The following is a 17275-nucleotide window of genomic DNA, read 5'->3' as shown; positions in this document are numbered from 1 at the left end:
AAATAGCAGACCGTTGTTTGTTAGTCCATCTGCCTACACAGTCATTTGTGGCACTTGAATAAATGGGGAAAGAATCAGCTCTTTCCCAAAGTGCAAATGTTTCTTCCACCTGCTCACTTGGAAGTGAGTCTGATTCGCCAAAGGTGAACCGAAGGAGTGGCTATTTACAGGTGGCCTTCTTGCAACAATCACAAATTCCAGAGTCCTGCTCTGAAAAACAGACGCTGCCTATGAGCCCTGCCTCAAATTAAACTTAAGGGGCAGCAAGCTAGTTTTCTGGGAAAGAAAATCAGGCTGCTCCCTCTCTGTGGAAGATGTTGCCTTCCCTGCAAGTAGCAGAGCAGTCCTGCTGCTTTCAAAAAATCAGCCTGTGTCCAAAAAAGTATGTGCCATTCAGAAGTGCGTGGCAGAACATGTTTTTCCCTTGACTCATAACACTAGAACTCATGAATACGCAATGAAGCTGAATGTTGGAAGATTCAGGACAGATACTTTTTCAGGCAGTTAGACTGTGGAACTCACTGCCACTGAAGGCAGTGATGACCAGCAACTTGGATGACTGTAGTTAGACAAACTCATGGAGGAGATGGCTATCAGTGGCTACTAGCCAGGATGGCGGTGTTGACCTCAACTGCCAGAGGCATCATGCCTCTGAATACCACTTGCTGGAAACTAAAGAAGGGGAGAATTCTCTTGCACTCTGTTTGGGGGCTCCAGAAGCATCTGGCTGGCTGCTGTGAGGACAGGATGCTGGACTAGATGGGCCATTGGCCTGATCCAGAGGGTTATTCTTAGGTTCTTATGTTTATAAACACTGATGTACCTGCATGATGAAAGGAATCCCAATCAAGCTGTGGGACCACAGCAGCTTCCTCAAAAAGCACCATTTAGCTGGGGGGGGGGGGAGCCCATACTGCAAAGGTATGGCACACAGGTCTCAGGGTTGATCCCTGGCATTTCCAATTAAGAGAGCCAGGTAACAGCTGCTTTTATTTATTTTCATTTAATGAAATGTGTCACTTAGTAAAAGCAAACAAACCTCTAAGTGGTTCACATAAAAAAATATAAAATATTCATAAAGAAAATACCAATAAAATCGGCAGACTTGGAAAAGCAAGTAAGCATAATCAAATTATGAAAATATAGATAAGAATGAACAGAGATTGAGTGGAAAAGACCCCCCCTCTGTGCCCAAGACCCCAAGGAGCTACTGCCAATAAGAGTAAACAATGCTGCAATCGACGGACCAGCGGTCAGGATGAGGCAGCTTCCCATTTGACAGTGGGACAGAAGATGGTGGGCTCTCCTTCACTGGAGGTTTTAAAGCAGAGGTTGGATGGTCATCTGCCAGGGATTTAGCTGTGATTCCTCTGTTTTCAAGAGGTTGGACTAGATGACCCTTGGAGTCCCTTCCAATGAATTATTTTGTGCAATATCCCACAGAAATGAACAGACACCCTCGTGCTCTTGCACAGCTTCTCGTCTTTCTGAGGTGAGCCGGTGGTGGGATGGGGAAAAATATGTACACCTCTTGGAGAACTTTAAAATGACAGCTTCTTTAGGACAAGCATGGGATTTCCTGTTGACCTTCTGTGTTCAGAGTCAGTAAACCTCTAAAAGCCAACTGCTGTGAACAAACAACAGAGAGTGGTTCTTGCTGTTTGGCGGCAGAGTGCTGACCCAGCGTTTGTTTTCCTAAAACAAGCTTGTTCTGTGGGATTAGGTGGTGTTATGCCTTCTCTCTCCCATGACGGCTAACCCCCTACATGCCGACTCTTCATTGGCTTTCGCTCTGTTCTTTGCATCCACAGAGATGTTTCTTTTCTCAGACCAACAGCGTACTTACATAGAGACCTACCCAGGGACCAGCAAGCCTCCTGAAAGGACTACAGAGTCAGGCATGGGCATAGCCATGTCTATATGTATTAAAAACACTCAAGAAGGTTTTCTGAGGAAGCACATGGTGAAGCTGCCGCCACTACCACACTTTCCTTCCTCCTGGATCCAGTCCAAGGCCTTTAGCATTAAGGCAAATCCTCTAACACTCCGAGAGTGAAGTGTGGGATTAATTAAAAACAGTACAGACTAAACATTTATGCTAATTCACATAACACAAGGTAGGACCTTACAAGATCCGCTTACTTTGTTAAGAACTTTTCCCAAGGAAGTTCGGACTTTGGCCAGGCAGCTTTCTGAAATACCATTTCAAAGGAAACATACTTTAATTACTGACAGCCAGCCTCTCTTCCCCTCACCTGGGAAACCCAGCCAGATGGGCGGGGTATAAATAATAAATTATTATTATTATATTATCACCTCCATTTATGTACCTTCCATCCTGATGAAGAGTTCAGGAGAACTCAGAAACTTACACACTATTTTGTGTTGTTTTGTCTTAAAATTGCTCTAATGTGGTGACTTTGGAACACTTAAAATTGGTGATTGCTTTTAAAAAATACCTTCAAATACCAGACCAACATCCACAGCTGTTTCATTGTGCTCAGCAAGAACTGTATGATTTTTTTTCTCACCCTTCCATGAACTGTTAGGTGTCACTCTTCTTCTGTCCCTTTCTCAATCTATATTTTTCTTTCTTTTTTCTCATTAGCTCTTAGCTTAATCCAACCACTGGAATTGAACTCCAGCTGCAACACCCCCCCCTCAATTGGCCCTCCCTGCTGTGGATTTCCACAACGCCCCCAATCTGCCAAGCCTAATGGCCGTTTACATTTTGAATTGATCTGGAAGAGTCTCTTGGGATGCAAAAGCTTTTCAAGATATTTAAATATTTCCTCCAGTACTTGGATTGTGCTTGATTGGATGACTCAAACCGGAATGGATGCTAGCAAATGCTGCAAGATATGATGATTTTCTCTCTTTTTAAAAGAGCTTAGTCTTCTCTTCCTTTGTCTTATTTTAAGTGCAGTTTTCCCCTCACATTCTTTGTGGCAAACTAGCAATTATCACGACAGTGTGTGTCAGCCTCTGGAAGTGGCATCACACTGCAGCTCTGTTCCCCACTGTATTTTTTCACTTACTGGTTCATCATTTATTTCAGCATCGTTGTGGCAAATGACTTTGCACAAAGGCAAAATGGCCAGTCATCACCTGGCTCTCGAGCAAAGTTGGACATTTTGCTCTTTGCTCTGGAAGTCCTACTTGACCCTTAGTAATTTAGGTTGGACTGAGGTTGCTCAGCAGCATGCCAGGGTGGGGATATGGGCTCGCTGCATGCTCCAAGGCACATCCTCCTTTATTCATCCTGACATTTCCCAGGACTGAGTCCTCTGGGTAAAAAGCCACCCCCTGCATTTCCTGGGTCTCCCCTATTTTTCTTTAGTGGTTCTGAGCTCGGAGCACCAGACCCTCCAAGTGTCCCTATTTTTCAGGGATGCCCCTGATTTAGAGAAGCCGTCCCAGTTTCTGATTTGATCCCAGAATGTCCCACTTGTCCCTATTTTCACTGGAGAAATGTTGGAAGGTATGAAGTTATCCAACCCCTGAGCCATCTGAAGACAATCCTGTATAGGGGAGTTTTTTTTTAATGCTTAATGTTTTATTATGTTTTTATATGTGTTGGAAGCTGCCCAGAGTGGCTGGGACAACCCAGTCAGATGTGTAGGGTATAAATAGTAAAATAATCATTATGGAATGGGACGTCCCTATTTTCATCAGAGAAATGTTGGAGGGTATAGAGCACCATTCCAGAGTTTGCATACAGCCAGACCGGGGATGAGTTTTCAAAGGGAGTACTAAACAGATTTGGGTCAATGGTTATTTATATCATTCACAGCCTGCACCAACATTCAGTACATCCCCTGTTTCCCTTCTCATGGCAGGACTCTTTGATGTCTGTTTTTATTATTTTTTCCTCCAGAGCTGCTTTTGGTCCTCCTCTTCAACTCTTTTCTGTTCTGGCATCTTCCTAATCCCGCTGACTGTGTTTGTAAAGAGGGAAGAAGAAGAAGAAGAAGAAGAAGAAGAAGAAGAAGAAGAAGAAGAAGAAGAAGAAGAAGGGGGGAGCTGGGCAGCCTTAGGGCAGAGCAGGAGAGAGGCTGGCCATTGGTGGGCACAGTTCAGTGATTTTGCTTAAAGGATCAAGTTTCTGTCCCTCATTAAGGCAAATATATGTGTCAAAGCATATGGGTGATATCTGCTGAAATCTGAGGGCCAGAGCAATCAGATTCTTAGTTGTAGGGCACAGTTCAATGACTGGCAAAGCCAGCATTATGTATGCAAAGTAGCAAGCATGTAAGTTTGTATAATAGCGCAAACTCCATTTCACTCTTTAAAAACCCGTTTCTACTGTTTTATTGAGCCATTAATAAAGTTGGATAGGTTAGACTATGTCTGGCCTTTACTGAGCATTCATTCCGATATTTAAAAAAAAAACAACCAGGCTATATGACAATGAGCATTCATTCTGATTTGCTTCTGTGGTGTTTATATGTCTTCCCATTAATCTTTCATTCATTTATGCACTTTTCAAAGCATTTCCCATCACTTTCCAAACTGTAAAAAGTCTATGGTTTGGGTATCTTTCTCTGATTTGCTGTGCTATGGTAAGAGAGTGCTTCAATCCACTTTAACTACACAAACCTCAAGTTCCCATATACATACCTGCACACTCTTCTCTCTACTTGAATCCCTCCTGCGAAAGACTTGCAGTCTGGAGGCATCCTAAAAGCACTTCCCTATTTGTCAAAGTTTGAAAATGGAAAATGTGCCTTATTTGCCTAATGCATACAAGCTGCAGAATTTGGATACAGAATTACCTTTTCACACGGGCTATCACATGGCCACCGTTCTTATTCTTACTCTTTTATATTTATTTATATCCTGCCTTTCCTCCCGATAGGACTCGGTGAAGTCCACAGATAAAAATAAGAATCACTAAAACATAAAAAACATTAAAAAAGTAAACATTGATAGAATTAGGATGAGATACATATATAAAATCTATTAAAACCATACCAATAAAAACAGCACAGCACCATACCTTTCATTAAAGCAGTCCCCCCAAGCCTGTTGGAAGGGTCTGCTGTACAAGCCCTGTTGAAGTGGAGAGGAACTGCAGAAACCTGCAGAACAAGTTCACATCCAGAGCTAAAGTTCTGTTAGATGCTGCAATTGGTGCACCCTGGGAGCTGGTCTTTCCCTTGCTCCCTTCTAGCTCTTTTGGCCTGTCACTAACAGGGGAAATGGAGCATCTGTGTCTCCCACCAATGAAACTTTGACAGGGGCACATCAAGCAGTTTCCTTGCTGCAGGACCCATCTGTGTTACAGTAATTAATCCATCTGGGACCTGAGCAAGGAGGGAGTGGCCTGCACCTTCCAAAGGAGAGCGATTTCCGAGGGAGGAGTTGAAGAAGAAGAGGAGGAGCCGCCAGCTGGTCTGTTGGAAAGAAGATGCACCTTGTAGGGGTGGTCCTTTACAACGACATCTTAGCTGCACTTCCACTTCACAGTTGGAAAGGAAGAGGAATACCTTTCTGCATAATGGAATCACTCTAGCTCCTTGTAATAATAATAATAATATTATGATAATTTATTCATACCCAGCCACTCTGGGCAGCTCACAACAGAATATTGAAAACATGATAACTCATCCAGCATTAAAAACTTCCCTAAACAGGGCTGCCTTCAGATGTCTTCTAAAAGTTGTTTATTTCCTTGACATCTGATGGGAAGGCGTTCCACAGGGCGGGCACCACTACTGAGAAGGCCCTCCGTCTGGTTCCCTATAACCTCACTTTTCTTGCAGTGAGGGAACCACCAGAAGGCCCTCAGCACTGGACCTCAGTGTCTGGGCTGAACGATGGGGGTGGAGATGCTCCTTCAGGTGTACTGGGTTGAGGCCGTTTAGGGCTTTAAAGGTCAGCAGCAACACTTTGAATTGTGCTCAGAATTGTACTGGGAGCCAATGTAGGTTTTTCAGAACCTTGAATAACCTTGGGTGCCCTTTCCTGACCCCTTTTGCGGTTCTCATAGAATTGTAGAGTTGGAAGGGATACCAAGGGTCATCTAGTCCAGCCCCCTGCAATGCAGGCTCTGACATGTTCCACAGATTAGTGGAGTGGCGTTATGATATTGGCAGTTTTAATGCTGAACTGCAGCCCCCATCATTCCACCTAGCACATCTGTGCTGGCTGGGATTGGTAGGGGTTGTAGTCTAAAACATCAAGTGAGATAGAATGGAGAAAACAATTTTCGCAGTCAGCACTTCCATCAAAACTTCCTGCTGTGGATCTGCTCCTGTTATAAAACAGGTAGATGCCTTTTTACAAGCACCCCTCAAGGCATTGCTGCTCCACGCCTGGAATGCAGGTGGAACAAAAAGGAAAGTGGTCAGGGCATGAAGCACCTGATCTGCCTTGTCCTGTCCCATTTTCCAATAGGCCTCTGGTTTTTTGATCTTGCAGCCTCATTGCAAGGCCAGAGCGCAGCTGTGGAAAGGCAGCCTAGCATAATTAGCTGCTTGCTTTCCTCTGCGGGCAGCGGGGGGAATTAACACACTCAGCCAAGTGAGGATTTATCGCTGACTACACACAGTGTGAGGACGGGAGCATTATGCTCATGACTGTGTTTGCAGAGAGAAAGAGAGAGAGAGAGAGAGAGAGAGAGAGAGAGAGAGAGAGAGAGAGAACACACTCTTTGCTTTATATTCATGGATCCTGCTAACCAGCGGGAGGACTTCTCTTTCTCGCACACTCAGTTAAATCCAAACCTTCTGCTTTTTCTGTTTGCCACCTTCAGAATTCTGGGTTTTAAATGCAGAATTATTTTTTTAAAAAAGGGTGTTGGGTCTCTAACAACCACCAACCACACACTAACATACATACCTCAGATAATAATGTTATAACATCTCATGTATGACACAGGAAAAAATGTACAGGCATTTGAAATTTTTCCTGTTGTATTTCTTAAATGTGTCACATACTCACGCCCTGTAAAATTCATTCTTAATGAATTAAACAAGTCACACAAGGGTGAAGATTTAGCAATTAAAAAAGATCAAATGCACAAGGTCCTGCTTGGCCTCTGCCTTATCCATTTTCCCTCCTCTCTGGAGCTGGGGGTGGCAGGCAGGGGGCATTTCTAAGGCTGAATGATTTGTACTCCCAATTTGTTTCGGGAACTTTCCACATTACAGTAGTCATAATATTATCACAGGGAGCCCAGTTTTGCTGGAGGGACTCTGTGCTACAGGGCACTTTGCATGCAAAATTAATCCTGACCCAGTGGAAGCTGTAATAAAATGTTGCAGGAAAGAGTGAGTCTCTTCATGGTCCTAGCCAAGCATTCCCTCTTCCAGGATACTTATTTCAACTTCTACCAACCTGGTGCCCTCCAGTTGATGGTGGACTACAACTCCCATCAGCCGCAGCCAGCATACTTTACTATTTTTCACCCCCACCCCCTGCTAGCCAGCATTGTGAACTCACTGAGCATGTTCAGTCCTCATTGGCTTTCTTCCCTAAACATTTACTGTATTGTATTGCTGCAATCTTTGGATTTCCCCCAAACATGCTGAGACTTCCTTCTTGAGAGAGAATGGGGGCCATTTTGGCTAGATAAGGGTCCATATTTGGGTCCACTGATTGGATATTAGTAAAGGACCCCTGGACAGTTAAGTCCAGTCAAAGGTGACTATGGGTTTGTGGTGCTCATCTCCCTTTCAGGCCGAGGGAGCTGGCATTTGACCACAAACAGCTTTCCTGTCATGTGGCCAGCAGGACTAAACCGCTTCAGGCGCAGCAGAACACTGTGATGTAAGCCAGAGCGCACAGAAATGCCACTTACCTTCCCGCTGCAGTGGTACTGGTGTGCTTTCTGCTAGGTTGGCAGAAGTTGGGACAGAGCAACAGGAGCTCACCTCATCGTGTGGATTTGAACCGCTGACCTTCCGATCAGCAAGCCCAAGAGGCTCAGTGATTTAGACCACAACACCACCTGCTCCCTTGAATATCACTTGAATATTAGTATATGGCAGTTGTAATGTGGGAGGTAACACACACACACACACACACTTGGAGGATTTGCAGTACAGCATCCGTCTTGGATTTGCATGGGCAAGAGAAGGAAAGTTTTAAAATGATGGTTTTAAATAACAGCAGAGAGTTGACCAAAGGAAACTGAAAAAGTGATTTTTTAAAAATAGAGTAAATGATGATGAGATAACACCGTGGGAAAGAGTGACAGTTTAAAACAAGGTTTGAGTGCCATGAGAATGGAGCTGGGAAAGGCATTGTTGTGTTAGTTTCAAATCATAAAATTGTAGAGTTGGAAAGGACCACAAGGGTCATCTAGCCCATCTCCCTGCAATGCAGGAATTTCAGTTAAGGCATCTATGACAGACGACCATCCGCTTAACAAACTCCAATGAAGGGAGAGTCCACCACCTTCTGAAGGAGTCCATTCCACTGTCAGACAGCTCTTTCAGTCAGAAAGTTCTTTCTGATATTTAGCCGGAATCTACTTTCTTGTAAGTTGAAGCAGTTGGTTCGAGTTCTACCCTCCAGAGCAGGAGAAAACAAGCTTGCTCCATCTTCCATGTGGTAGCCCTTCAGATATTTGAAGATGGCTATCATATCTCCTCCCAGTCTCTCCTCTTTTCCAGGCTAAACATACCCAGCTCCTTCAACCATTTCTCATAAGGCTTGGTTTCCAGACCCCTGATCATATTGGTCTCCCTCTTCAGCACATGTTCCAGCTTGTCAACATCCTTAAATTGTGATTTTCAGAACTGGACACAGTACTCCAGGTGTGGTCTGATCAAGGCAGAATAGAGTGGCATTATTATTATTATTATTATTTATCAATAATAACCTGACCATCTGGCTGGTTTTCCCCAGCAACTCTGGGTGGCTTACAGCATATATAAAAACATTGTAAAATATCAAGTATTAAAAACTTCCTGATACAGGGCTGCCTTCAGTACTATTACTTCCCTTGATCCTTACACTAGACTACTTTTGAGGCAGCCTAAAATAGCATTAGCTTTTTTTACTGTTGCATCACTGTTGACTCAGGTTAAGCCTGTAGCCTAGATCCTTTTCACATTAACTACTTGCAAGTCAGATGTCCCTCATCTTATATTTGTGTAGCTGGTTCTTCCTGCCTAAGTGTAGAACCGGACATTTTGTTCCTACTGAAATTCATTTTGTTAGTTTTGACCTAGTTCTCCAATCTGTTAAGTCAATCTTTAATCCTGGTTCTGTCTTCTGTGGCACTCTTTAGGTATGGTCAGTCAATGAGCTACAAATCCACCTAACAGTAACTTCATCAAAAGCCTTACTGAAATCAAGATAACATTTTGTCTACCGTATTCTCATGATCCACCAAGCTTGTAACTCTATCAAAAAAAGAAATGAGATTTGCCTGGCATGACTTGTTTTTGAGAAACCCATGCTGGGTCTTAGTAATCACAGCATCCTTTCCGAGGTGATCACAGGCTGACTGTTTAATTATCTGTTCGAGGATCTTCGCTGGTATCGACATCAAGCTCACCAGCTGGTAATTACCTTCCCACAATCATGTATTGCACTCCTGATACCATGTATTGTCTTCAACATGAAGTTCTATATTAAATATAGTAAATTAGAAAAGGTATTTTGTGAACAAGCAAACATCCATATATGTGCAACCTCTATCAGCTGAACTTACCCTTTTAAACTGAACAAGGTAACTGACAGGCTTGCTTTTAAGGTTCTATTCATCTTAAGGTTACAGGAGATGTCTGCAAAGGGCCTTTATGGTAGAGGAGGAATGCATGGAATTTGGGGGGGGGAATCTGTGTGCAAGGGAGAGTTGAGAAAAGTGAGTCAGGTAGACGAAAAAAATGGGGTAGAAAAGGAGGTGGCATGGACTTAGGGGTGAAGCTGAAAATGGATGCAAAGTGGGGCTGCAGAATAGTAGTTTCAGAAATGAAGTTGGGGAAAGTGAAAAGCAAGCTTAGAAGTTGCATGGGGTGAGAAGGGGAAGCTCTATGGCAGCCACCCCAAAACTCAGTTCTCCAGCTGTTTTGGGACTGCAACTCCCATCATCCCTAGCTAACAGGACCAGTGGTCAGAGATGATGGGAAATGTAGTCCCAAAACAGCTGGAGGGCCAAGTTTGGGGGTGCCTGCCCTATGGGCTAATATGAGGGGGGGATGGCAGGGGGTTGGGTAGCAGTGTGAGCAAGGACACAGCCCCTATTATTAATCTTTATGTATCTACAGAGACAGGCAGGCAGGCTGGGGTGGGGGGGAGAGCGCCTGTCAGAAAGGTAAACATGGAGCAACCAGGGAACTGTGTGACTTTATTGAAGTGGCAGGTAAGGTTTAAAAGCAACATTTCCTTGCTTCCCAGCAGATGACAGATGACAGTTCTAGGCTGGTAGGTATGGCAGAAGGGAACAGAATCCCAGCCTGGAGCTGTCTACCGGTAAATAAACATGAGTTGATCCAGCTAAAACTGGCCCAAATCCTTTGCAGTAACCTGCAAATCTCAATACAGGTATTACAGAAGATCAGGCAACCAAACAGCTGGTCCCTGCATACCTCAGACTTGCAGAACTACATGACAGCTCCTAAAATGATATAGCTGGCTGGCTAGAGACTGAGACAAGGGATTTGAGGAAGACAAAAGGTGGTTCTGAGAATTCCACCAAGCATGAAAGCAGAAGATTGGTAGAGACCCAAATGCACAGAGGCCTCCTGTTTCCCTAAATGAAATCCCAGAAGCCTTTGGCCTCCTCCAGTAATAAAACTTCCCAAGTTACTGACTGGCAACAAAACAAGAAACTCTGGGCAATTTGGTAGCCTTTTTGCCACAAATAACTATTGCACTCTCTCTATGTTAGAGAGTGGGACATCACTCTCTGAGAATTCAGTTACTCAACAGATGATCCCCACTTAAAGAGGTCTGTAAGAAGGAAACTGGTTGCTATTTATTTATGCAGGGCCATGAGCGTGTGCTAGGCACCATAGAGGCTGTGGGGGCAACACCCTCTGTCCAATGGCCCTCTGCTAGAAAAGATGTGAATTTGTAATGCAAAAGAGGAAGGATCAAGGAAGAGTCTGAACAGATGGAAGTGAACAAGCCGAAAGGAGAGGGCTACTCAAAGGGGAAGAATCCAAATGACTCACACACCCTCCTGTTAACTTGACATGGACCACAACTCCCATCCATGGTGCAAGAGGACTGCCCAACAGACTGTAGAAGCCCACTGGCCAGCAGTCCAGATCCATTTGTTTTCTTATACTGTACTCATTATTGGCACCCCAAAATATGTCTTCCTCATGGCAAGCTTCACCAAGAAGAACATGAGGGAGCTGGGTTGATGCACAGAGATGGGAAGACTGCTCTAGATCCAAGAAGTAGCAGAAAACATAGAGATGGGGATGCGTGGGTAGGAAGCAAAGGATCGGACAGAACCACAGCACCAAACTAGAGCTGGGCAAGGTTAAAAACCTCACTCAGCCATGAAGCTTATTATGTGACTTTTGGGGCCAGTCACCCTCTCTCAGCCTAACCTCTTTCACACATTTTTTCTGAGGACAGAAAGGGGAGGGCACTGTGTACCTTAAGCTCCTTGAGAGAAGACAGGTAGATATAAATGTAATAACAGACAGGCTTGTCTGAGACAGCAGGAACAAGTGGTGGAAGGAAGCTAAGATTTTCAGCACCTAGATCGGAATGCAGAACCTCTCTCTTGGTGGTGCTAGACTACAACTCCCATCAACCCTGACCACTAGGCTGTGTGGGCTGCTGAGAGTTGGGATCCCAGCAACATCAGGAACAACAGATTCTCCAGCCGTATTCTCTCACTGAGATGGTCGCCTTCCATGTTGTGCATTCCACACTTTCACAGATTCCAAGCAAATGGCTACTTGCAGCTCTGTACAGTGGTACCTCTGGTTAAGAACTTAATTTGTTCCGGAGGTCCGTTCTTAACCTGAAACTGTTCTTAACCTGAAGCACCACTTTAGCTAATGGGGCCTCCCGCTGCCGCCGCATGATTTCTGTTCTCATCCTGAAGCAAAGTTCTTAACCCGAGGTACTATTTCTGGGTTAGCGGAGTCTGTAACCTGAAGCATCTGTAACCCGAGGTACCACTGTAATAACAAAGATGGGGGGAAAGAAAAGAACCTCAAGCTTAACGTTCAAGATCCAAAGAGGTGATTTTATTCAAGCCAGGAACAGTCTGCCACTTCAGTAGAACTTCAGGAACAGTCTGCCACTTCAGTAGAACTTCAGGAACAGTCTGCCACTTCAGTAGAACTTCAGGAACAGTCTGCCACTTCCTCTCTTCACAAGAGAGGAGCAGTTGGCAGCTAAAGGAAAATGACTAAAGTCAATTGTCTCCACTCTGACCAGAAGTTGTTGATACATTAGTGATATAACTCTTTAAAAAAAGGGGGGGGGAGAGAGACTGGGAAGTGGCTCCTGCTCTGCTTCCTCCAGGGTAAGCAGCAGAAGTTCAAGGTGTGGGGTCAAATTTGCCAGAATGGTTGTCAGGAGGGGTGTATTTTCCCTCCTTTATCAGCTTCTCCCTCTGTGCATGAATCGCCATCATTCGCTTCACCTGCCAAAGGAACAGAAGAGAGAGTTGGGGTGTCACCTTCTGAGTTAAATCTTGCCCTCTCCAGCAGGTCAGAGCACGTAGGGATTTGTAAAGGAGCATGTTCCCATTGCTGAAGGTCTCAGATTTAGCACTCCTTTAATGCGCTCCAACTCACTGGAGGGTGATCAGATGCAAGGGAAAACATGGAACCCCTTTCCCTTTAAAAATTGTGCAAAAGAGGAGACTGCTTTGCCATTCCTTTGTGAAAAGTTGCACCTGCCCAACTCTTTACAAGTTTAAAGAGATCAGATCAGGGTGGGGAGAGAAGGAGGGAAACGGACATACACAAGGTTTTTTTTAGAGTGGGTTATAAGCCGATCTTGAGTTCAAATAGACTGACAACTCTGCTACTCTCAGTCTTGCAGTTCTGTTCTTTAGATCAAAGTGTCAGAATCTTTCAGCATCAAGGCGCAGAGTGAGAGCCAGGAGGTACCTTACTAGCGAAAGGCTTTGATGGGCTCCCACACATGGCTGCCCTCCAGATGGCCTGCTATTCTCTACTTGCCACAAAATGATCTTGGTCTGCCAGACTCCTGAGGTGCCTGCACAGCTGACCAAGATGTTCACGCTGCACTTTCAGCTATGGAGATGTGGGAAGCCCAGTTAGGGATGGGCAGTTTTGTTAACAACAGATGGGGCTGGGGGAGGTGAGGAGGAGAGGAGAGAGGCTCTGAAGCAGCAATACCTTGCTCCCGTTGCATGATGAAAACATTCAAAGGGGTGGGCCAGTTACATTGAAAGATAGCAACAAGCTGCAGCTTGGAAAATATTTTAACTTTTCTCCCAGCTTACATCCACAAACCCAACAGGAGTTTACACTTTGGAATTCCACCTGCTTCCCCCACCCTGATAGCACCTCAAAAGGTGTCCCATATACTGGCAAAATTAATGAGTCAGAATTTACCAGGCCATTTGGTCTGACTACACTGCAAGGCAGCATCACACATCAGCCCTGCCCTTGGGGGGTCAACCAATGGATCCCCGACACTAGCGCACAAAACGCAGAGCCTGCTTGCAGTTAGCAGCATATAGAGTAAGGGCTATTCCCTTACCCCAAGTCAACCACTTGCTTTGGACCTCAATTACAAATCAGTTTATTACACCCACACTAACTACAGTTGTGAATTACTCTACCTCTCTAATGTTCTCACTGCAGTGAGAAGGAAGCACAGCTGCTTCTCTTTCCTTTGCCCCTCATGTTGGTAAGACAAATGGTAGCTCTGCATGGCATCAAGGATGGATGGGAATACAAGAGAATTCTGCCTTTGAAATGAGCTGCCTACTAATAACTTCTGCCCAGGGAAAGCAAACTTACTACATTTCTATTCTCCCCAAAACTGTCCATCCCATCTCTTTCAAGCAGCACATGGGAAGAGGCAGTCAACTTCTGCAGACACTCCAGCAATAAGAAAAGCAAGCAGACAAATACTTCCTTGCACACAGATGCACACTTGCTGACCCTGAGTCCCTGCTTCAGGTCTCCCACTCACCATTTTTTTCTTGCTTAGACATTCAGCAAGATCCTCCATCTCCTGCTGGCACTCCTTCTTTGCCCTTACAGATCCAATGCCATCAGAACACTCCAGCCACTCCTTCTGAAAGGCAAAGCACAAACTGGCCTGCTTGTGGGGCTGCTTGGAACTCCCAATGAGCAACCACCTGTCAACATCAATGCCCAGCTGGTTCTGGAGATCGAGAAGTGGCATGGCTGAGAGGGGGAGAAAAAACACCAATAAAGAAATGATCCTAACTTTGCATAGCTAGGTGAGTAGCTGAAGAGTAGCCAGGTGACTCAGGAAGAAATCCTCCTTAGGGGGAACATTAGACCAGGGGAGAGAGAAGCGGGAAGTTCTGGGAAGAAAGGCTTTAAGGTGAGCATGTTCAAGCAGGAACAAATTAATCTGATGATTGACTGCCTTCATCTTTGAAGTGGCAGTGGTGGATAAATAAAATATTCCAGTTTAATATGCTCTCTCTTCTCCTTTTTTAAAAAACACCACTTAATGCATCCTCAAATGGAGGATATGGATAACACACTTGGCAATGTCTAGGAACTACCAGAGGTGAGGTCAGCTGGCATCACTCACTGCACCATTGCACCAAGTAATGAGGAGCAGGAAGTAGGGCTACAGCCACAGCACCTGCCCACACCTTTATGGGGGTGAAAGCCCACCCACAGCTATGTACTAGCTCTGCAGTACAGTTCTCCCCCCCCCACTCGCACCAAAACAGGGGTGACACCAGCAGACTCAGGGTAATTATGAGGTTTGTAATGATACAATCAATCTTTAATGGGGGAAAACCTTCACAGTCCCTAGGTTACTCAATGGCAAGGAACACTGAATAAGAGGCTGGAGAAATGAAAACTGGGTGGCTAGGAATGGAACTGAGTGGCTAGAGAAGAAGTACAAAGGAAGAGACACATAGACAGAACTACTCCACTGTTCGGTTAGGTCATTCCCCAAGTTCACATTGAGAAACTATTTTTAAATGTCCCTAGGGACAGAAGCGAGAGCTGACCATAGAAATCAATGGAGAAATCAAAGATTTTAACACAGCTAGGAATGGGCAAAAGTGTGTCCCACAAACATACATGTGTGTGCATATTTTTTTTATTTCTCAGAGATTTGGAAAGAGTTTGAAGAACTAAAAATGCTTGTGATGTGAACATTCACTGTAGGTTTTTTGTGTCTGGTTAATGCTGACAATAAGGAAAGGTTTCCAAGTCTAGATAATTCTACCCCCCTGCCCCCCATAATAGTGATGGTTTCAAAATAATAATTCCATAACTGGTAGAAATCCAAAATACGTTTAAGGACTTAATGGTTATAGCACCATACTGCTCCCTCTGTAATGCTGAATATGCTGCAATTACCATCTGGAGAAAATCAATGCAATCATATTTCTAAACTCCCGGTAAACTTATACACTATTTCATTTTTTTCCCACACTCCTCTCAAAGGAGCCCAATATGACAAAAACTAGGAAATATGATTAAAAATAAAATCAAAACATATTCAAATTTTAAAACACATGTTTCCAAGTCATGTGCCTGAATGGGCCCACTGAAACAAAGTTTTCAGGAGGCATCTAAAACAATATACCGGTAGTGAATGTTGCTGCCTTGTGTCAATAGGAGGGGAGTTCCACAGCTAAAGCTAGAGTGTTGCTACTCTAAAGGAACTACTCATAAACTTGGATCCAACACTGTATGGCACTTGTAGAAGTTAAAGTTTTGCAGATCAAAGTGGCATTTAGGTAAGGTGATCCCTTAAGTAAATGAGTCTTAAACCGTTATATACCAAACTGTAAAATCTGTGAGTTTGCCAAATACACTTGAAACATTTACATATTTAAAGCAAGCTTAAATCAATGAGAAGATGTTTCAAAACAATTCATTTTCCTCCAAAATTCCCCCACCAGACTTCAAAATATTCCCAGACTACATCCCGCTTCACATCCACACACCCGGCTTCAAAGTTTCCAGAAGTTTAGCAAATCTGGGAGCAGGGCCAGCCCTACCATTGGGCAGACTCAAAGGAGATGGTTTAGCCTCTGTTGAAACAGGCAGCACATGGTTAGTGCATCGAACCAACCCAGTGGTTGCCAATATGGGTTATCTAGGGAGAGGAGGAAAGTGGGCAGCAGGGGGTGCTGGAGGTGTAAATGACTGATTTTGAAAAGTTGGTTTCACTGAATCAAGTTCATCAATTTTGTTGAATGAATTAAACTAAATATCTTTAACTGAATTTTGAATAAGTATGCAATTAATTGTTACTGTTTTGAATTTTATTGTGGTATCTTCCTTAGTGGGCCGTACAAACCGCTGTTCTGAATAATGCTTTTTATGGGGTACGGTGAGGGGATGATCCCAAAAAAGATTTGGGAACCACTGCTCTAAACTATTCTTACGGCATATTTGTTGCCAGGAGGAGGAAGAGAGGAAGGGGCTTTCTAAGCTACCTCGACCAGCCTGGGCGCTATCATGCACCAGGGACTGAGGGGAGCCTCAAGGAGCAGCAAACTCTTCTGGGGGCGACCCTCCCTCAGACTACCGCCCACCCTTTCGCCAAAGGCATAGATAGGTAACAGACCCCAGAACCTGCTTCAAGTAATGGCTCTGAATTTTTATCTTGCAGGGAACTTTGCTACACAGCTTGTCCCTCCCCGCCGCAGGCAAACGGGGTGGGGGAGCGAAATGGATACCCTTCCCACACAACCCCCCCCCCGCCACATGCCCCTTCCACCTGAGTAACAACCCCCCCCCCGCGGCCTTCCTTACCTACCTGTCCTTGCGAGCGTTTGCGACAGTGCTGCCGTCAGGCGTGCCCCTCGCTTTCACGACAGTCGCGGCTGGACGTAAAGCTCCTTGCGAAGCTTGCGGAGGATTCCGTTCAGATTACGTGTACGTGAGACACAGAGAACAGAAAAATGAAGAGTGACTCGCCGTCTCGGGAGTTAACTTCCGGGCTTACATTGGATAAGCCATTTTTTAAGAACGAATCTCCTCGCCCTCTGCCGGTGGGAGGGAAGCGAGAGCGGCCTCCAGGGACGGGCTGAGAAAGTCAGAACGTGAACAGGCAGCAGGCGTGTTGGACGGTAAGGTGTAGTGGTGAGCGTTTCGGATTAAGACATGAGTGACCAGGATTCAAATCCCCATACAGC

General features: G+C 44.8%; 1 protein-coding gene and 1 long non-coding RNA gene across 2 annotated transcripts in view; one reads left to right on the top strand and one right to left on the bottom strand.

The window, feature by feature from the left end:
- LOC310767883 overlaps positions 1-17275 on the top strand; it is a 936392-nt gene that overhangs the window by 12460 nt on the left and 906657 nt on the right. The window lies entirely within an intron of this gene.
- Positions 12434-16973, bottom strand: NDUFS5 (NADH:ubiquinone oxidoreductase subunit S5). Its single transcript, XM_083625406.1, has 3 exons — positions 16897-16973; positions 14101-14318; positions 12434-12571 (listed from the first exon to the last, which is right to left on the bottom strand). The coding sequence occupies exons 2-3, from the start codon at positions 14314-14316 to the stop codon at positions 12467-12469; spliced, it is 321 nt and encodes a 106-aa protein (XP_083481532.1). The 5' UTR covers positions 14317-14318; positions 16897-16973; the 3' UTR covers positions 12434-12466.

This window comes from Podarcis filfolensis, assembly GCF_964270895.1.
Source record: "Podarcis filfolensis genome assembly, chromosome: 8".
Taxonomy (NCBI): Eukaryota; Metazoa; Chordata; class Lepidosauria; order Squamata; family Lacertidae; genus Podarcis; species Podarcis filfolensis.
This window is presented reverse-complemented; position numbering and strand designations above follow the sequence as displayed.